General features: G+C 55.7%; 1 protein-coding gene across 10 annotated transcripts in view; it reads left to right on the forward strand.

Moving 5' to 3' along the window:
* Positions 1-178: 178 nt before the first annotated feature.
* KIF21B (kinesin family member 21B) overlaps positions 179-21,279 on the forward strand; it is a 75,151-nt gene continuing 54,050 nt past the window's right edge. For 5 of the 10 annotated variants that reach the window (XM_021928794.2, XM_021928795.2, XM_021928813.2 and 2 more), the window contains exons 1-8: positions 196-550; positions 14,414-14,636; positions 14,954-15,136; positions 18,825-18,974; positions 19,077-19,211; positions 19,586-19,753; positions 20,064-20,179; positions 20,738-20,933. In XM_021928794.2, coding sequence (XP_021784486.2) covers positions 510-550; positions 14,414-14,636; positions 14,954-15,136; positions 18,825-18,974; positions 19,077-19,211; positions 19,586-19,753; positions 20,064-20,179; positions 20,738-20,933 — 1,212 coding nt within the window. In that variant the 5' untranslated portion in view covers positions 196-509. Of the gene's footprint in view, positions 551-14,413; positions 14,637-14,953; positions 15,137-18,824; positions 18,975-19,076; positions 19,212-19,585; positions 19,754-20,063; positions 20,180-20,737; positions 20,934-21,279 lie in introns of those variants that run through there. The other 5 variants (XM_021928815.2, XM_021928819.2, XM_031657288.1 and 2 more) reach the window with 2 other exon arrangements.

Raw genomic sequence — 21,279 nt, forward strand, 5'->3', positions numbered from 1 at the left:
CGCCCCCTACCCCCAGCCACCCGTGGCCGCGAGCCAAGAGGGCCCTTTAAAGGCGCGAGTCCCGCCCCCGCTGCTCATTAGGGCTTTCGATTGGCGGTTCCCGGGCTGGGCGGGGCCCGGCTCGGGCTCGGGGCGGGCTCGGGGCGGGCTCGGTGCCGGATCGGCCCCCGCCCCCTTTGTTCGCGCTGCGGCGGGAGGTGGCGGCCGGGTGGGAGGTGTGTGCGCGTGTGCCGCGCCGTAGGGAGCGGCGGGTCGCGCCGCCGGCTGTCAGCTAGCTCCGCGCCGCCGCCCGATGGCCCGAGGAGGCGCGCGGGCCCAGCCCCGGGGGGCCGGCCGCGGGTGAGCCCCTCGGCCTGCAGCCCGCGAGCATGTCACCTCCAGCCGCCGCCGCCGCAGCCTCCGCCAGCCGCACCCGCGCCCCCGCCTCCCGCAGCCGCAGCCACTGCCTCGGGCATTGGCCCCCAGACCCCCGCCTCTGATCCACGCCCAGACCCTAGAGCCAGAGGGCCATGGCCGGCCAGGGGGACTGCTGCGTCAAGGTGGCCGTCAGGTAGGGACCCGGGGCAGGGAAGGGGGCTCGCGGAGAGGGCTCGGGCTTTGTCTCGCGTGGGCTTTGGGCGGGGGGCGCGGGCACCGCTCGGGCTGGAGCCTGCACTCCCGGGGGAGGGGCCGGCGTGGGACGGGATGGAGGGCGCCGCGCGCTGGCCAGGCTGCCGCCGGGGAGCAGCGACCCCGCGGACTACTGCAAGGTGGCTTTGTTTGGGTGGTAATTTTGGGTCCCTCTTGGGAGCCCTTAATGATCAGAAAATCGAATAAACAAGGAAATCCGGTATTTCACACCCAGCCCTGGCCCAGGCCGGAGCGTCTGTGTGTTTCCTCTTCGCCTCCCCACGAGGCTGCTGTCTCATACGGGTATACCAGAGGGAAATTTCCCCCTCATCCACGCGAGTCAGCTAGTTATGTGCTCTTGGTCCAGCTAGCAAAGGCAGCACACCCGCCCTGGGAGCCAGATCTGCAGACAAAGATCCGGTGCGGGGACCAACGAAAAACCTGGGATGATGCCTTGGCCTTCTGTGGGAAGTCAATGGCTTTCTGGGAGAATCCTGCCACTCCTGTCCCAAGAGGAGATGGGGCTAGGAAGGGAGGAAGAGGTGTATCTGAGGTGCTTCCCTCTGAGAGGGCAGGAGGGTGTGATGTGGATGCCCCATCCTCAGACACTCAGACAAAAATTGAGCAGGGGAGGGTTGCCTAGACTTATCTGGGGTTCCATTCTCAACAGCTCTGGGACTTGAGCCGGCAGAAATGAGACAGGGAGAGGACATGGCTGGGTGGGTTCTATTGGGAGGGGTACACAAAGGTGCAGGAGCAGGAAATGCTGTGAAATTGAGCCATCTGTGTTCTTTGTGCTGGGTGGAGACGCTTTACACCTCACCACCTCTCCCAGTTTTTGCTTTGGTTTTTTCTCTTTGAGAGGGGTGTATTGGCAGCAGCGTGCCAATCTGGGGCTACTCACCAAGGTAGGGGTGTGGAAAGAATGTCTATCTCTGCCCCAGCCCTGTATGATGCAGGGGGCGGGGGATTGTCCAGGTCTAGGGTAGGTCTCTCAGGTCTCTAGATCCCTTGGGTCATATGTGACCCAGATTCCAGGGACCCGGGGAGGTTGCTCCTAGACAGAGTCAGAGATGGCAAGGAAAAAGCTTTCCTCTTCCTGCCCCAGGGCAGATGCCCCTCGCCACGGCCACCTGGCTGGCCCTCTGCAGCCCAGAGAGGAGCTGACACTCATCAGTGCTCAGCTGGAGGGAAGGAGATTGAGGCGCCCCCACCCATGCACCCTAGGCAGCACTCAAGAATCACTTGAGAACAGCTTTCCTGGCCCTGAGCAGCCAGAGAGACAAAGAGAAGCCCTGCAGGTGCCTGGTGGGCTGGCTGGGGCGGGGCCAGGCTGCTGCTGGGGCTGACATTGCAGCAGGATCTTGTGGAGGTCGAGGGAGGGTTGCATGGCCGGGGGTGGGAGTGAGAAATGTAAATATGGCATCTGCAGCAGATTGGGAGAGTCCAAGAACACCATAAAAGGGAAATGAAGCTCTGGCCCCTCTGGCCCCCACCCATTGTGAACGAGGACTGGGAAGGAAGGGGCTTGGGGGTGCCCTTTCCACAGGGGGGGTTTCCTTTAGATTCCATCTTGCTGGAGAGAGCTAAACAAAGGCCCCCACCTCTGTTCAGGGTCTCCAGGCTGGACTGGGGTGAAAAGATGTGGGTCTCCCACCCGGGGAGCCTCATGGGATTGGCACAGTGAGGATAAGCTGATATTCTCTTCCCACTGCCACCTCTAGAGGCTTCCCGGGACCCTTTCTGCAGAGAAGGGATCATGTCTGCCCTCTGCACCCAGTTCACGGTGATGTGTGTCATCTCTGGTTCCCAGTCAGATTGCCCTAAGTGGGGGCAAAGTTGCTGATCTGTATGGGGGGTGGGGCATTTGAGCATCAGAAGTCAGTCTTGCAGGGTCTCCGGGAAGGTGAGGGCCCCACCCACTCCTCCCCTCCCACCCCAGCATGAGCGCCCAGCCCGGGCACACGCCAGACCTCAATGGGCAGCCGGCCGTGGAAGGCAGACGATGTCTGGACAGAACCCAGTTTCTAATCAGAGAGCTTAGGACTGAGCTGGGGCTGGGCTGGGCTGGGAAGGAGAGCAGATGGTGCCAGTGACGGGCTGTAGGGGGAGTTCTCCTTGTTTTTAGATCCTCTTCTACCCCTCCTCCCCTGCAGCACCCCCAGAAATCACTTCTCTCACCTGAAAGACTGGGTGGTGGGCTGCACTAGAGTAGAGCATTTATGGGAAGGGCAAGGCTTGTCCAGGGTCTAGTCCAACCCCAGGGCTCACTACCTCCTGCCAGGTCTGGCTGTCTTTCTGACTTTATGGAAGTCCTTTCTTGTATCCAACTGAAGTGCTTTCTGAATTTCCATGAGAATAACTTGTAGCGAGCCTGGAGTCCAACTCTTCAGACAAGGAAGACCAGGAATGAGACAGGCGTAGTCTGATATGTGTGTGTGTGTGTGTGTGTGTGTGTGTGTGTGTGTGTGTGTGTGTGTGGAGGAGAGAGGCCCCAGGACTATTAGATGAGGTGAGAAGTGCCAGGCCCAAGACTCTTGGCCTTGCAATCTGTTTGGGATGAGGACATCGAAGCTGGCTGGCTGTGGAATGCTTCAGTGAAGGCCTGGGCTCCTGGAGAGCCGGAGGAGGAAACTTTCAGGACCTGGGTCTGGGGTAAGGGAAGAAGGTCCAGGGGTGAGCAGACCCCAAAAGCCCCACCTCGTGGCCTCCCCAGCTAGATGGAATCTGGCCCATCTGTCCCTGAACCCAGGCTAGTCGGCTTTGCACCAAGGGATTCCCAGGCCGGCCTCTCCAGCCTGCCCTGTGATCCCTTTATCCATTAATCCCCTTGTACTGTAAAGATTCTCAGCTTCCTGGGCTGGACTAGAACTGGCCGTTACCTGGGGGAGGAGGTGTGTAACAAGGCTAGAGAGAGGTGGGGCGGAGCTGTGACCTGCCCCAGGCTGCAGAGATACAGGCCTGACAAATGTGGGGAGAAAGGGGTAGCTGTTAAGAAATGCAAGTTGGCAAAATTAAAATTGGGGAAGGAAGCCAAGTCACATAGAAGTTTGTTTAAGACCCTTTCAAGTCCCCAGCTCTGAGCCCCCACCATGAGAGGAGACCTCGGTGTTGCCTAGCCCCCTCCCCTCTTATCTCTGCCTGGCTTCCCTAAGCTTCCTTCCTTTAGTCTGCTTGGCAGTGCTTGGCCGGCCCAGCATCCATCTGTTGAGACTACAGGGTTAAGTAGGGGATAGGGAGGGGTTTGGGGGGGGGGTGGCCCAAGGGACCCAAGGGACAATGTTAGATTGTACCCCTGCCCTCTCCCATTTGGGTTCTCTAGCTGCAGTTATTTCCCTAGTTCTAGGTTACTCTGAAATCTTGGTCAATGACTGTCTGAATTTTGAACCAAGAGCAGTGGTGGCTTGGGAGAGAACGACTAAAGAAGATCGAAGAAACTGTAGGGGAATGGGCATTTGGGGTGCCTTCCGAGTCCCAAAGCCAGTCAGTGCCAATCAATGCCACCTGTGTCCAGTTTACAGCTCTCGGAAACTGAGGCCCATACAGGGCCTCATGTAGGCTGTGTGGAGACCTGAGAATCTTGGTGCTGGCCTCCTGCTGCAGAAATAGGGTTTATGTCATCATAAGGAAGTGGAGTGTAGTAACCACAGGCCCCGGAAACCTCCCCCTCCACCACCCAGCCTGACTGCCTGATTGGATCTCAGCTTTTGAAAACCTCCAAGTGGAGGTGGGGCGGGGCCCAGGCCGGGGCCAGGGAGGTGGCAGAGGTGATATGTGCCTGGCATGCTTATTTTTGCAACCCTGGGGGCAAAGGGCAGAGCAGGAGCTGATGCAGTTCATCTACTGGCTGCGTCATGGGCGCCTTCCCTGTTTGTCTTTGTGGGCCTCAGTTTTACCCACTGGAAAATGGGAACAGCCACTGTGTTCTGGTTTGTTCATTTGTGAAGAGCAGTGGCTTGGAGAAAGACAGACATAAAATCTTTGGAGGGAATAAAACGCAGAGTAGATTCCTGAGGAATTGAATATAAATAAAATGTTTTTTAAAAAATAGGCCCTAGGCCAGGCGCAGTGGCTCATGACTGTAATTCACACTTTCGGATGCCGAGGCAGGTGGATCACAAGGTCAGGAGTTTAAGACCAGCCTGACCAATATGGGGAAACCCCGTCTCTGCTAAAAATATAAAAATTAGATGGGCATGGTGGCATGCACCTGTAGTCCCAGCTACTCAGGAGGCTGAGACAGGAGAATCACTTGAACCTGGGAGGTGGAGGTTGCAGTGAGCTGAGATTGTGTCACTGCACTCCAGCCTGGGTGACTAAGCAAGACTCCGTCTCAAAGATAAAATAAAATAAAATAGGCCCTGATGTAAGTGTACCTAAGAGATGTCTCTGTAGTTTAAGCTTCAGTGAACTATTTAGTAAATTGAATTTACCCCCAATCCTTTGATTAATATATTAATTTAGAGCAGAATGCACGGTGTGATGGAGAGGAGTATGAACCAGGAGGTAGCTAAGCGCTATAATGTATTGAACACTTACAGTGCCTGCAGCATCCTATTCAACTGGCCAGGTGACTGATGTTATTCCCATCATATACATGCGCAAACACAGGTGGTACATGGAGGAGGCTGGATTTAAACTCGGTATTCTCAGTTGTGAACACATGCTCTTCATGCAGCTCTAGGCTGCCTCCTAATTGAGGTGGTAATTAGCTGTGTTCTTGAAGTCTCTATGCCTCAGTTTCTTCAAATGCTTTACTACATGCAGTGGCCGTAAACATGAATGTGGGAAAGTGAAAATGGGAAGGCACATGGTGCTGTGCAGATGTGTGGCAGGGCTGAGGCTGTCCAGATTCTCCGGTATGGGATTGCTTAGCAGCGTGGGACTGCCTGGCACCACCATGGTCCTAGCTCCTAAATCCGTGCTGTCATCATTTGTGTTTGGGGAGCTTCTCCCGCCACACTCTCCCTTTCTTAGATCGCTGCAGCCATCCCTGGCATGTGTCTTCCTGCCTGAATTCCACCTTGGCACTCTCTCAGGAAGGATATTCTGGGGGGCAGCCAAGTCTTTTGCTGGCCCCCCACCTCACACACACCAAACGGCAGAACCCAATGTGTGCGGGGTCTCCTAGCCTTTCATTTTACCCTCTAGAAAGTATTGAGAACATTGAGGAGGAAAGCAATGTCTTCTGTGCCGCTCCCTCTTAGAACAGCCGGAGGGGCACGGAGAGGGCCCTGGGCTAGGTGCGGGTTAGAGGCTGCTTCCCTGCCATGAGGGAAGCTGGATTGGAATGGCTCTTCCTTGGCCACAGAGATCCACCCCTCGATCCCTATGTGAAGCTCCAGGGCAGGCGGCAGCAGTGTTGGCTGCAGTGCCCTGTTTCTGGAGGACTTTCTCTCACCTCCAGCTGCTCTGGGGTATGGAAAGACAATCATGCTGCCATCCCATCCCCAAATGCCCGAGTGTCTATCCCTCTGCCTTCCTGAGGTGAAGCCCCCTGTCCTTTATGAAGGCTGGTCTGGTCCCACCTGAGGCTGACTTAAGGTGCACCCAGGAGAGCTATCCTGCATATAGTGTGGGCAGGGGGCCAGGGCCAGTGCGGTGGGGAGAGGCTCGTTGCCCTCCACAGCCAGCCTCCTGTTGCTCTGCATTCCTCAGCAGGGAAGCATCCCCAGGGCCCAGTCCCCACTGGCCGTCCCCACCAGATGCAGATGCCGATGCCGTCACAGCTCTGGGCTCTGGGTGAAGCCTGACTCTGCAGCATCTCCTGTCTCTGGGGAGGTCATGGGAAACCCCTGCCAGATGCCCTGAGATGGGGGTGGGACAGGGAGAGTGGCGATGTAGCACAGCTGAGCAGTACTTCCCTGGGCTGGGCTCACCCTCTTCCCAGGCCCCAGAGATGGAGGAGTCTGACCCTGGCCCAGGAAGTTCCTGGCTCCTACTCACAGCCAGGCTTGTGCGGCCAATGGCAGGCTGGGGATATATCCAACTCAGGACAGGGTCTGGCCCCTTCTCTCAGCCCCTCTTGCATATCCCTGCTCCCTGGCTTCTGATATTTCACCCCAGTCTCCTTGCTGGCCTGATTCCTCCGCATGGCTGAGATCCCGATGCCCTGGAGGGCCATAGACAACAGGACTCTCAAGGTGCCTCATGGCAGGCACCCCCTCCCCTGTTAGCCTGCCTGACCCTTGGCATTACTCAGAAGCCAGTGGCCAAGACCCTAGGAAGAACTGAAAGAGTAAGGTCAAGGACACTCAAGAGGAGGGGGTGGGGTCAGAGTCCTGAACCCCAAGCATCCCAAGCTGACACCCCAAGGCCTCCTGTAGGTTTTCCTGGAGTATCACACCCAGGACGGGAATGTGATTGGGGGCAGAAATCAGGCAGAGAGGGTTGACAGACCGCTGTCACCATGCCGACCAAGGCCTCCTAAACCCATGCCCTTTGGCCGCATAATACAAAGCCTTCTTGTTTGGGGGTTCAGAGTCCTGAGGGCAGTCTCAGGAGGGCTGACCTGGGGAAGGGTCTGAGAGGCCAGGAGAGGGACAAAGGGGAGGGCAACAAGACCCTTCGGCTGTCACAGAGCTCTGATGGCACTGCCCCCAATAGTGCTGGGCTCTCCCCACACCTTACCCCTGCAGCTAAAAGGGCAAGCACCCCAAATTGGATCTTGCCACCCTGTTTTATAGAAGACTGGCCTCTATGGGAAGATGCTTTGTCTGGGCTAAGTCAGCTAAAAGCCCCCGGGGTGTCTGGGAGCCAGACTCCCCTGAGAGCAGGGATTTTGCTTCAGCCGCCTTCCCCAGAACTGGCAGGCTGCCATGGGGAGGAGGAGAGGAGGCTCATTAAAGTGGGGGTGTAGACGTCCTTTTTCTGCCACAGAGGAAAGCCGCCTTCCTCTGACAGGGAGGCAGCCTCCTGGGTTCCTGACTCCGTCCTTCTCCCTGCCCCAGGCTTCAGCTTTCTTAAGCATGAAACAGGGAAAACGCTTTCCCAGCAGACAGCTTGTGGTACTGCTGGCAGCTGTCGGTAGGATCAGTCCGGGAGATTCTCTGAAGGGATCGTTTTTCTCCAAGCCAACCTCTTTCCCGCCCTGGTGCAGAGCTGCTTGGTGAATGCTTCAGGATTGGGCACCGGCAGGTTTGGTTTGAATTTCGTCTCCACCATTACAAATTGTGTGACTTTGAGCTTGCTAAATTTCACCTGCTGAGCCTTAGTAACATGGGGCACATATCCCCGGCTTCACAGGGTTGTCTTAACACATTACATGTGTTCATGTACATAAAGGAGCTTGGCACATAGGCTCTCACAAAGTATTAGGTAGTGTGTGTCCTCATCAGACAAGACCTAGGTGGTGAAGAACACATAGAACAAGGCAAGAGGGATATCATGACGAATGATTTCTGAGGAAGAAGACTCCACAGACCCCTCCAGCCTCTCCTCTCCCAGCCTTAATCATCTTTGCAAGGAGGAAGTTCTTTTTGCTAGCTTATCTAAATCCCTCCTGCTACTGCTGAGTTCCCTTTTGATCTTTCCCTGTCACTAACGAGGAAGAGCTGGTGCCTGGTAAGTCACCACATAGCTAAGTGACCCCTGTGTGCCAGGCAGACTAGCCATCACCAGGCTTCTCTCTGTGTCCCCTCCATACACTCACATATCCACCACAGAGGATGCAAAAGCTTGGCTCTGCTCTGCCCTGCTGCCCAGGCTGGAGCCAGGCATGCCAGTCGGAGGCTGGGCACAAGCAGAGGTCATGGAATCAGGGCAAACATTGCTTTTCCCCTTAGGCTTGCTGACTTTGCAGTCCCTCCCTGGGCTGTCTTACCAGCTTCTAGGAGCTCCTTTTCAAGATTCCAGAAAGGCATCAGGGGTCTTATAGGAGAAAAGAGCGGGTATGCTTTTAGCCCCCTGGGGCTTTTTCTGAAGGGACTAACATTTTGGCCATCTGGAAAGGTGATTCTAGTCCAGCTCTCTGGTTCTTCTCAAAGCCTTTGAGGTAGGGAAAAGGGTGTCTGCCAGCCTAAAAGTCCCTGAAGTGCAAATTACACACAAGTGGGCAGCTGTGAGCATGCCAGTTCTCCCCAGATTTCCCCTGGATTGAATCTTCAGGGCTGATGGCTAATAAAGGTGAAAACCTTTTTACATATTAGCTATGTGACCTTGAGCCGAGTTATCAGTTTCTCTGAGCCCTCATTTGTAAATTAAGGGCAAAAATACTCACCTTAGAACTAAATGATATAATGTAATGACCTAACATGTGCAAAGCACCTTAGATAGTGTCTGTGAGAGGCAGTCTTGGCTCTATAAATGTGTTGGTGGTAACTAATTGAGGAAGTTTAGTAAGCCAAGTGTGATGGTGTTACCATTACTAGCAAGGAAAAGACATCAGGAATCACAGATCATGCACCATAGTTGTAAGAAATTCTTGGATTCTAGTTAGCTGTTTTAATACCACAGCCTGTGACCTCTCATCAGTGAGAAGACAGACCCTTCAAGTGGAAAGAACCTGGGACTGCACCAATGGGGACCTCAGTGTAAAGATTTGGGGGTAGCTTAGTTAGGAGTCAAGGGAGGCACCCTAGCCAGCTGATTGGGTGGGACTGACTTCACCTAAGAAGCTGAGCCAACCCCTAGGAGCCCAAGGTCACTGGGCAGAGCTCCTGGGAGGGCTGATTGGTGGGCTTTGTGTGATGTCATTAAGGACGAGGTTGGGGATGAGGCCCAGCTAGCGCCATCCTCCCCCTCCTAAGCCGCGGGATACTGTGCGGGGCTCCTGGCACGTGCCCGGATGTGCCCAGTCGGTACCCTTTGCAGTTTTCTCTCCTTGGCAGTCTCTCAGCATACCCCTGAGCTGCCTCCTCCCTGTCTCCTCTGTCCTCCCCTTCCGCCCCGTCCTCCTGGCTCCTCTAAGAGCTGAGGATCCGCTGAGCTCAGCTCTTCCTGCAGCTCTGCGCTCCGGGCTCGCAGCCTTTGTCCCGCTTCCACCGCAGGCACCCAGCGGGTCAGGGGCAGGGGCTGGGGGTCAGCCTGGGAGGAGGGGGCTCTCCAGCCGCCCGCACGTCCCTGGCCTCCGCGTGCGCGTTTCTCCCCGGGTGGGGGACAGCTTCCCACATCACACCCGCTCCTGCTCAATTGTGAACAGAGGAAGCTCAGCAACTTTGCTGCCTGTGCCAGATCCTGCCTCTGAAAAGCTCCGGGCCCTTTCTCCTCGCTCTGGCGCCCGCTCTACCCGCCGCTCAGCCTCTGGATTGCCAAGTGGCAAATAGGCCCGGCTCTGTTCTGGGAGATTCCGGGGGCCTTTCTGAGTGGGGCTGTCCAGCCGGCCCTCCCTCCTGGCAGAACCTTGAGAAGGGATGGAAGGAAGACTGGAGGAGTGGGGCCTGGAGTGAGATGCCCTCCAGGTACCCTGGACAGAAATGACACTAGATGTTTGGGCAGCAAACTTTTACTGACAGAAACAGGCAGCTGGCCCGTGGGCCACAGTTTGCTAATTTGATTTTTAAAATACTGCACTAAGTTGTAATTTATCTTGATTACTGAGGTTCTTCCTTGCCTCCTTAAATTCTGTACTGAGGGTGAATGCCTCACCCTAGTCCTGGCTCTGGTCCACAGCCTCTAGGGCCTGTATTTTACTTGGAAGACCCTAAAGGCCACATGCAGTGGCTCATGCCTGTAATCTCAGCACTTTGTGAGGCCAAGGCAGCAGGATCACCTAAGCGCAAGAGTTTGAGACAAGCCAGGGCAACATAGTGAGACCCTGTCTCTGCGAAAACGTTTGAAAAAGGAAGACCTTAGAGAACCTTGACCCCCCTCCCATGTCCCCAGGGAGGAAAAGGACTGTTAGGTGGTACCCATCCTTGCCACGCTACTTGTTCCTTCTGCTTATCTGGGGCCAAGTGGGCCACTGTCGCTTTGAGGGCAGCCCACAGAAGTGACCTCACCAAGGGTGGGGTCGGGAGAAGAGGCTGCTGGAGGGCTGGGCAATGGAGTTCTTAGAAAGTTGAAAGCAGGAACAGACCTTCTAGATAACCTAGAAGGAAGCAGTGGCTCATAAACCACAAGAGAGTCAGGGCAGAGGCTTGGCAAGGACCCTGGTCTCTTGTTTCCCAGCCCTCTTGTCTCCTATTTGTGGGGCATCAGTTTGAATTTGCCACTAGGCAGGGTGTGGTGAAGAGTGAACCCAGGATGACTGAGACAGTGTCTGCCACCGCCAAACTATGAGCACTCAAAGGCAGGGCAAGCCTGATGCTCAGCCCTGCACATATGTGAGCAGACATGCGGGACTTCTTCTAGAGAGCCCCCTGGCTCTGATGGAGGTGGTGTGGGATGAAGTTTATTTAGCAATTTTAGGATTAAGAGTTTTCAGCTGGGCCTGGTAGCGCACACCTATAATCCCACTTTGGGAGGCCGAGGTGGGAGAATCGCTTGAGCTCAGGAGTTCGAGACAGCCCTGGGCAACATGGCAAAACATCTCTATAAAAAATAGAAAAATTAGATGGGCATGGTGGTGCATGCCTGTAGTCCCAGCTACTTGGGAGGCTGAGGTGGGAGGGTCACCTGAGCCCAGGAGGCTGAGGCTGCAGTGAACCATGACTGCGCCACTGGATTCCACCCTGGAGCAACAAAGTGAGACCCTGTCTCAAAACCATACATACATACATACATGCATACATACATACATACATAGAGTTTTCTGACAGAAAGCAGCTTGAGGAGTGGAAGGGCATTCAGTCAGCCACATCAGGAGTTGATGCCCAACTTCACTGTATTTACTGTGTGTGTGGCTTAACCACTTCAAGTCTCAACCTTCCTTGCTGGAGAATGGGGACTTAAATCCTCAGGTCATAGCATCAGTTAAACGAGGTAACCTGTGGAGGTGCCTGACCCAGCGCTAGCACATGGAGAGCATCCCTGATATCTTAGCTTTCCTTTGCTTCCATTTCCATTTATTCATTCATTCAGTCCAACACTCTCTCCCTCGTCCAGGTAAGTTGCTTTGGGAATTGGTGACTCAACCAGGGTCCATGCCCCCTGTCTCCCAGCCAGTGTCAGTTTCTCTGGGTGACACTGCTCAGGCATGCTCACCTGCACCCTGGCAAAGTAGTCTGGTGCTAAGAGCTGACCAGCATTGGGCGGATATCTCTTTCTGACCACAAAGACCCTCACCTCAGGATGTGTTGGGTCAAAAAAGGGTCCCAGGGTGAATGCCCAACTGACCCCGCAACTCCTGGACCCTAAAACCCTGGGTCTCCTCCTCTATATCCTCCCCACCAGACTGTTCCGCCCACTCTCTTGATCCTGGCAGGCAGCCTCCCCAGGGGGTCAGGGGGCTGATTGCTGAAGCAGAAGCTGCCCCTCCATTGAAGGGCTCTGACAAGCAGGGCTGTTGCTCCCCCTCCCCTGCTCCACTGTCTCCAGGGATGATGATTCGATTTTCTCCAATCGCCAGCATTGCCATCTGCCTACAGTAATTAAATGGTATTTGAACTGAATCCAGAAATCCCACTTCAGGCAGCCACGTGGTAGGGAAGCTGTCTTCAGGAGCTGGTGCTAGCCAGCAGAGCTGGAGGGTCCTCAGAGGCTGCCCAGGCCAGGCCCTTGGTTTACCTAGGAATACCTGGGTGCCCTGAGAGGAAGTGCTTCATCTTGGGCCCCACAAGCCCACAGGCAGAGCCAGGTCTGAGAGCCAGATTCCTGTTTAGTACCTGTGTACAATGCCATGCTCCTCCTTCTAAGGTTGCTCCTGCTCTCTCTCCCTGCACATGTGAGATGTTCTTTCCCGCTGGCACTCTGAACCCTGATCCTTAGAGACAGTGTAGCATAAGACACTGAAAGGGCAGTGCATGCAGACTGCATAGGTTCAAGCCCTTGATCTGCTCCTGTCTGTGACCTGTGACTCTGGCTGTGTGCCATCTCAGCTTCCTCATCCGTACATGAGGGTCATAATCCTCACCTCCTAGTGTTGTGAGGACCAAGAGTTAATCTATGGCAGTGTTTAGATGCTGCCTGGCATAGAGTGAGTGCTCAGTGTATGTCCACTGCCATTATTAGCAGTAGAGGTAGAAGTAGAGGTGGGAGCCTTGCTGACCCTGAGCTCTTACTGGAGACTGGAGTTTCCGGTCTGGAGGTCCAGACAGATGAGCAAGAATCAGCCATTCTCTTCCCAGGCAGAAAAGCCAATTCAATTGGGAGATGAAGAAGCTGGGCTCCCATTCCAATTTGGGTGAGACAGCTAGATAAATGTGGTGACCTCCTTTGGGCTTCCATCCCTTTTAGAGGAGAGCCATTGACCTATGAGGACCTGTTCACACCTTGGAAACACTTCTGAAGAAGGCCCAGACTCCCATCTGTGGGTACGAACCGGGCCTGGTGTTGCTTACCCCCGATGCCTCCCTGCTGGGCTTTCCCCACCTCCCCAGTCCCCTTTAACTCCCTTGCTGTGGAAGTGCAGGCAACAGGCTCACGTGAGCACCTTCCCCAGCCTACAGCTCTGAGTGGGCCTTGGGGGCTGGGGTAGCTGGGGACAGACAGGATGGCGACTTGCAGGCCCTAGACTCTGTGGCTAGGCGCCTCTGGGCCCAGGATGGGTGCTGGCTTGGCCCCTGGCATTGTTTCTTCTCTTGGTGAGTGTTGGCTTAGGGAGAGGAGGCCTGACAAGTAGCTCATTGTGAGTGCCTGCTGATGGACTGGCTTGTGTGAGCCCATGGGCATGAGAGCCTAACCCCCAGCCCCTTTTACTTTAGGGAGTTGGGGTGGGGGTGGTGCTTTCTGCCAATCCCTGTGCACGCATGCTTGCTGACTCCTGCTTGGTTGCCATGGGAACCTTGTCGTGGTGATGGCTGCTTGGGAGAGAGAGGAAGGGGTGGCTGGATGGAGACAGTTGTGTCAATGGCTGCCTCCTCACTCAGTCCTGATGCTACTTTTCTTCCTCTTTACAGGGAAGCCTGCCAGAATCTGGGTTGGGAGCACACCCCAGGCTAGCCTGGTATCCTTTTTAGAGGTCCCTGCCCTTCACAAGGGAACCTGGGACTTGACCTGGTCAGCCCCAGCTCTGCAGGTCTGGCCCCTCCACTCCTGGAAAGGAAGCAGAGCTCAGGCCTGAGAATGTCTACCAGGCTCTGGCATCTGGGAAGGGTGCTGCTGGTCTGGCGTCAGGGAGGGGAGCTCCTGGCCTCCTGCTTGCAGCCCCGATAGGCATTGGCAGAGGCTCTGGCCTCCTCTAGAACTTAGTCCTGGCTCTGGGAATGTGGCCCAGAGCTGTGGGAGCATCCAGTTCCTTCTCTTCCCCACCCTGGCCCTGTGCTTTGCCTCCCCAGCAGTGGACAAGCTGCCTTCTCTCCCCTGACGAGATGCTAATTTCTAGGGCTTCCGGTCCAATCAGGAGTACGTGCTTTTATGTCACACAGACCTGGACATGGCGCCATCACTTTCTGTTGTACACCCTTGGGCAGGGTCATTTAAACTCTCTCAGCTTCAGTTTTCTCATCTGTAAAATTAGGCAAATAATAGGTACCTCACAAGTTTATAGTGAAGAGTACGTGAATTAATTTATGGAAAGTACTTTGAACACAGATCTGATATATACTGAATGCTCAATAAATGTTAACAACTGCTGTTTTGATGATGTTGATATTGTTATTACTATCGTATTACAAAAGTTGCCCATTTCCTCTAGGGGCACCTAAGCTTCCTTCCTTTTCCTCTGGCTCATAGGGGAAGTGGCAGTTTGGCAGGCAGTGTGAGGGAGGGGCCTGTGGCAGCCCCCTTCTGGCTGGGCCTGACCCAGGGCTCTCTCCATCCTGGGCAGGATCCGGCCCCAGCTGTCAAAGGAGAAGATTGAGGGCTGTCACATCTGTACCTCTGTTACCCCCGGAGAGCCCCAGGTCCTGCTGGGGAAGGACAAGGCCTTCACCTATGACTTTGTCTTCGACCTGGACACCTGGCAAGAACAGATCTATTCCACCTGTGTGAGCAAGCTCATCGAGGGCTGCTTCGAGGGCTATAATGCCACGGTGCTGGCCTATGGGCAGGTAAGCCGTCTTCACGCCTACCTATGGCCACTCCAGCCTCGGTCTCCCTGCATCCAATGGAGAGAAAGCTCCACCTTCAGAGCAGCTGAGACACAGCCTCAGGTTTTGTCTATTGTCTAAGGAGGCCGCTGCACCGCTGGTTAGCAGAGGGAGGGCTGTCAGTCAGTGATTTCCCCAGAGTGTGGCTTCAGGACCAAGAAAGCAGCAGGGGAACCAGGCTGGGAGGTAGATGAGCTAAGGGGATTTGGCCCAGGTACAGGGCTTGCTGGTGTCCCCAAAGGGTGCGGGGTTACACCCTCCTATCTTTGCCAATGCAGACAGGGGCTGGGAAGACGTACACCATGGGCACTGGCTTTGACATGGCAACGTCGGAGGAGGAGCAGGGCATCATTCCGAGGGCCATCGCACACCTCTTTGGGGGCATTGCGGAGCGCAAGCGTCGGGCACAGGAGCAGGGCATGGCTGGACCTGAGTTCAAAGTCAGCGCCCAGTTTCTGGAGGTACTGTGGCCCCATAGGGCGGGCAGGTGGGAGGCTTGGTGGATGACAGGGCCATGGAAGGCGGGCCTTCCTCCAGTGCAGTGGAATGAGCCCAGGGAACCATGGGGCATCTCCGGGTGATAAGTTCCTGCTACTGAAAGAATCCAAGCATGGGCTGGAGGACTACTCAGTGGGACACTCAAAACGGGTTCCTGCATCAGATGGAGCTTGAGTCGATGACCTGTATGATCCCTTCACACCCTGACAGGTTCTAGCTCTGACACTGATTAGCCTTGTGACCTTGGGCTAGTCATTTACCACACTGAGCCTCATCTGCAAAATGGGGTGATACCTGTTTCCTTAGGGTTTTGTGAGAACCCTGGCTCTCTCGCTTCCTTCTGGCCTTCTCTGGGTTCCCCCTCTGCCTCAGGGCAGCCTGTCCTGCCCCTTTGTGGCTCAGATGTTTCCTGGCCCGCTGAGTTTTCTCTTACCCCAGGGCAGAAAGGTCCGCCAGGAAAGGTCTTTCTGTGCACCTGGCCTTTCCTGTCTCTGGGAGAATGTCAGGCTCAGACTGTGGCAGCCAGGGAGGGACTTTCAGTGGGGAGCAGGGAGTCTCTGTGCTCTTGACCATTGGGCCTGTGCTGAGCCCCCACTCAGTAAGGGCGCTTATCCCATAAACCCTGCTGCTCTGATTGTCCAGGTCACCTTCTGAGGGACGCATGTGGCCTTGGCCCTCTCCAGGCCTTCCCCAACACCAGCCCCTGCCTACCACAACACAGCTGCTCCCTCCTGGGCACACAGGTGGTGGCTTGTCCTCTAGGGTATCCTGCATTTTAGAATTCGGAGGTTTTCTTTGCCACTCTGGACTTTTGCTTCTGATAAATGGACTGCCTATGTGTGTGTGACTGTGTGTTCGTATCTGTGTGTGTGACATCTGTCTGTATGTGTGTGTGACATCTGTATGTGTCTCTGTGTCTTGTGTGTCTCTGTGTGTGTGTGTGTCTATGTGTCTGTGTGCACATCTTTGTGTATGTTTGTCTATGTGTGTGTGTGCGCATCTGTGTATGTGTCTGTGTATGTGTGTCTATGTGTCTCTGTGCATGTGCATCTGTATGTGTGCGCCTGTGTGCAGGTTCATGTGTCTCTAAGGGCGGCCATTCAGGCCCCAGGCAGTGTCCTGTGTGTGTGTCCTGCGACCAGGTAGGTGGTCCCAGGGTGGTCCAGGTGGTGGGTGACGTGTGAATCCATGTGTGGTGGAACTGTGGCATTGCATGTCCTCCAGGTCCAGGTGGTGTCCCAGGTCCAGGTGGGTGGTCCTCAGGTGTGTGGTTCCCACCAGGTCCAGGTGTGTGTGGTCCAGGGCAGGTCTCTTTGTGTCCAGGTTCCAGGTCCAGGGTGGTGGTCCAGGGGTCCCCATCCTAGGGTGGTCCTTGTCCACAGGTGTGTCCCCAGGTTCAGGGTCCTTGTCCCATGTGTGTGGTGGGGTGTCTCAGGTCTCAGGTAACTGTGTGGTGGTCCTCAGGTCCAGGGTATAAGGTTCAGGGGTGTGTGTGTCCTCATTCCGTGTGGTGGTCCAGGGTGTCCCCAGGTTCAGGTCTCTGTCCATGTGTGGGCTGCCCAGGTGGTGGTCCCAGGTCTCAGGTGGTGTCCCCAGGGCAAGGTCCCAGGTCCAGGTGCAGGTGGCATGTCCCCAGGTCCGTGTGTGCAGGTCTCAGTAAGATCCAGGGTCCCAGGCCCTCCAGGTCCAGGTCTCAGGTGTGTGTGGTGGTCTCCTGTGTCCAGGTAGGTGGTTCAGGGTGTGTGTCTCATGTAGGCAGGCTGGGTTCAGGGTGGTGGTTCATGTGTGTGTGTCCAGGAAAAGTGTCCTCAGGTCAGTGTGGTCCAGTGGTGATCCAGGTGTGTATGTCTCTCAGGTGGTGGTTCAGGTGGTTCTCAGGGTTCAGGTGGTGTGTTCAGGTAGATTCAGGTGGTATTGTTCTGTGTGGTTCAGGTGGTGGTTCTAGGAAACCAGGAGCCCTGAAACCAGGGGAAACAGGGAACAGTGGGTATTGTCCATGCAGTCCCAGGTCCGTGCGGGTGGTCCAGGCGGTGTCCCCGGTCAGTGCGGTCCGTGGTGATCCGGTGGCACGTCCCCTGTGCGGTCCAGGTGCGGTCCCTGCGGTCCGGTGTCCGTGTGTGGCATCCGTGTATTGTCCCAGGTGTCCGTGCGGTCCCCAGGTCCAGGTAACCCATGTCCTCAGGCATGTCCAGGTCCCCAGGTCCGCGGGTGTCCAGGCGGTCCAGGCAGGTCCCAGGCAGCCCATCCGCGTGTCCAGCGTGGTCCCGCAGGTCCGGTGTCCCCAGGGTGCGGTCCCCAGGTCCGTGCGGTGGTCCCAGGTCCGTGCGGCAGGTCCCAGGTCTCAGGCAGCGTCCCGTCCGCGTCCAGGCGGTCCCCCAGGTCCGTAAGGTGGTCTGTATGTCTCTGTGTGTGGGTGTCTGTGTGTGTGTCTGTATGTCTCTGTGTGTGTGTGTATCTGTGTGTGTGTGTCTCTCTGTGTCTGTCTGTGTGTGTCTGTGTGTCTCTGTGTCTGCATCTGTGTATCTCTGTGTCTGTTTGTGGGTGTCTGTGTATGTGTGTCTGTGTTCATGTCCATGTCTGTGTCTTGCTGCTTGTGTATCTCAATAAGCTTCTCTCTCACATCTCTTTGTTTTCCTCCCTTCCCTGTCCTGTTGCCATGGAGAAGCCCAGAAGAGCAGGTTCCTAGAAAATCAGTTCCATAGGGTGAACCACAAGATGTCGAATGATAGAGTGTGTCTACCCCAACACATACAGACAGACGTAGGCCCCCATCTGCGCCATCCTTTCTATCTCCTCTTCCCCATTCATGTGGAGTATTTTTGTCCTTTTAGGGCTGTCAGAGCCCCAGATGTCAGAGGGCTGCAGTCTCCCCCTTAGTCCCACAGCATTTTCTTGGCTGCTGCCCTAGCTGCCCCCATCCCTTATTCCACTCCTCAGCCCTAGCTCCCTGCCTGCTGAACATCCCAGATCTTCAGCAGATGACACATTCCCTGCCAGCAGTTCCAAACACAGGAATCTCCTTGGCTGAGAACACCTGAAATGGGGTGACTGCTCCTGGCCAGGCCCCCTCCCCACGATGGTCTCACCAGGCCCTCTCCAGGACACTGGGCCACAGTGGCGTGCTCTCCATGCCCACCTGCTGGCAAGCATAGGGCAAGGCACACAGGTGTGTTCCTCCCCTTTGAGAGCTTGTTGCCACATCAGAGACAGTCAGGGCCAGGGCATGGCTCCTCTGGTCTCCACTGAGCTCTGTCTCTGCCCTCCCTCATCTGGAATCACATCCCCATCTACTCTTTCCCAGACCAGGAATACAACAGGATCTGCTCAAATTGTGGCCACATCTTCCTCATCTCCTACATCTGGGACCCGTATGCCTTTGTCCTCTTTTGGTCCTTAGCCCCTGCTATGACCAAGCTGCTGGCTGCTGGTTCCTTGAGGATGAGGAACAGTGTGCAGCCTCCAGCTAGTTCTGCCCAGGGCCCAGCTGCCTCCTGCCCGTGTCCTGCAGAAAGGCTATGGGATTCAGAATCCAGAGGGGACCCACAGCCTCAGTTTCCACATCTGTAAAACAGAGATGGTTTATAGGCATGTGGCAGCCACCTAGGGCCCCACTGCATGCCCTATGAATTCAGCTGTTTCCTTCCTGCACAGCTCTACAATGAGGAGATCCTTGACCTGTTTGACAGCACCCGTGACCCTGACGCCCGCCACCGCAGGTCCAACATCAAGATCCATGAGGATGCAAACGGTGGCATCTACACCACCGGCGTCACTTCTCGCCTCATCCACTCCCAGGAGGAGGTGAGCATCTGCTGGAGGTCTGGAGCAGGCCCAGGGCATCCTGAAAGGGCAGGGGCTGGCACCACAGTAATCCCAAGCCCTCACTTCTGCTTCTGTTTCCAGCTGATCCAGTGCCTGAAGCAGGGGGCCTTGTCCCGCACCACAGCCAGCACCCAGATGAACGTGCAGAGCTCACGCTCCCATGCCATCTTTACCATCCACCTGTGCCAGATGCGCATGTGCACCCAGCCCGACCTGGTGAGGAGCCTGCAGGGGGCCCAGGAGCCAGCTTGCTACAGGGTATCCCAGGAAGGGCAAGATGAGGGGCCACAGATTCAGAGACAGCAAACCAGATTGAGGCTGGCCTCTGCCATTTGTTGACTTTTATATTTTTCTTGAGCCTCAGTTGCCCGATTTGTAAAATCGGTTAATGATCTCTCAATCATGGTGTTGTGAGGATTAAATGGAAATCAGGCTTGAGCAAGTACTCTACACGTTGTCAGATGCTCTGCATGTGCGAAGGGCAAGGTATTTGGCCGTCCGCCCTGCCTCTCCTGGACGGCAGTACTGTGAGCAGGGGAGCCAGTGAGGTAGGCGAGGGCTGGGTGAGTCAGAGCTGACTTCTGTTGCAGGTGAATGAGGCGGTGACTGGGCTTCCTGATGGTACACCTCCCTCGAATGAGTATGAGACACTCACCGCTAAGTTTCACTTTGTGGACCTGGCCGGCTCAGAGCGGCTGAAGCGGACAGGGGCTACTGGCGAGCGGGCCAAGGAGGGCATCTCCATCAATTGTGGCCTGGTAGGCACCTGGCGGGTCATCAGCCCCAGCACCCACACAGCTCAGTCTCAGACCCCTCCAAGGCCCTGCAGTCCCACGCCTGCTGAGTCCTCCTTGGACATCTTGCCAGTTAGCCCTTCACTCTCAGGCCTCAGCCCTGCCCCCAACTTCCCCGTTTCACCAGTTTATCCATCTGCCTATAAACCCACCCAGGGAGCAAAAGGGCTGCTGGGGCCAGAGAGGCAGGTACAGATGGTTTGGGGATTTTCTTGTCCCTCCCTACCCTTCTCTCCCTGAGTGACTCTTGAGTGCCAGGGTCTGTCTCCCACAGCTGGCCTTGGGCAATGTGATCAGCGCCTTAGGGGACCAGAGCAAGAAGGTGGTGCACGTCCCCTACAGGGACTCCAAGCTCACTCGGCTCCTCCAGGATTCGCTGGGGGGCAACAGGTATCTGGTGACCAACACCCAGGGAAGGGACAGGGGAGGCAGGGAGGTTCCTGGAAAATAGTGCCGTGTGGGTATGGCACAAGCCTGCCCCAGGAGGAGAAGGCCTTCCCATCCTAGGCTGCAGGTTTAGGAGGTAGGAACCTTGAGGTGCTTTATGACCTTTAGGCAGCTATGGTCAGACTCAGTTTCCTTATCAGTAAAACAGGGAGAGACATTCTCGGGGAAGTCATATGACCCAGGCAAGATGATAGATGAGAAATGCTAGAAAATTCAGGGCTGTGACTCATCCTCATCACCAAGCAAAGGACTCTGGCAATTATGCATCACCACCTCCCCAGCCTTGGTAGCCGCCTTTACTATGGTTATCTGCTGTTGCAGTGAAAACTCCTGGCTAGATGGTCCAGATCCCCACATCCCAGGTTCTGTCCTGAGTGCCCACATGCTTTGGGCATTAAGGTAGTGGGGGGAAGGGATGGGAGCAGGACCTCTGCCCTGAGGCAGTGCTTCTGGGGGCTGGCCGTGTCCCTCATCCTCACACCAGCCTTTCTGCACCCCCAGCCAGACCATCATGATCGCCTGTGTGAGCCCCTCAGACCGAGACTTCATGGAGACCCTCAACACCCTCAAATATGCCAATCGAGCCCGCAACATCAAGAACAAGGTGGTAGTGAACCAGGACAAGACCAGCCAGCAAATCAGCGCACTGCGGGCTGAGATTGCTCGGCTGCAGATGGAGCTGATGGAGTATAAGGCGGTGAGCATGCTTCTGGGCATTGCCCAGCACCCCTGCTTGGAGCTGGTGCTCCATATGCACCCTCTGCCCTGCAGCCTCATCCTAACTTCCTCAGCATCCCTCCCACCTCCCTATCACCCACCATCCACTTTGGACATGACTGTTGAGCATCAGTTGTGTGCCAGGCATGATGCTCACTGTTAGGGACTCACCCAGGTGAATCAAGCACAGTCTGAGCCCTCAAGATTTTAGAATACTAAGTCCAAGAAAGAAGGGCTCCCCGGCTTTTGTTGCATAGATCTTATGCACAGGGCAGACACTCTCCAGGGTGTTTTCATGTCTGCCGAATGTGTTGTGTTGGAACAGA

The sequence above is a fragment of the Papio anubis genome, chromosome 1 (genome assembly GCF_008728515.1).
Source record: "Papio anubis isolate 15944 chromosome 1, Panubis1.0, whole genome shotgun sequence".
Lineage (NCBI taxonomy): Eukaryota > Metazoa > Chordata > Mammalia > Primates > Cercopithecidae > Papio > Papio anubis.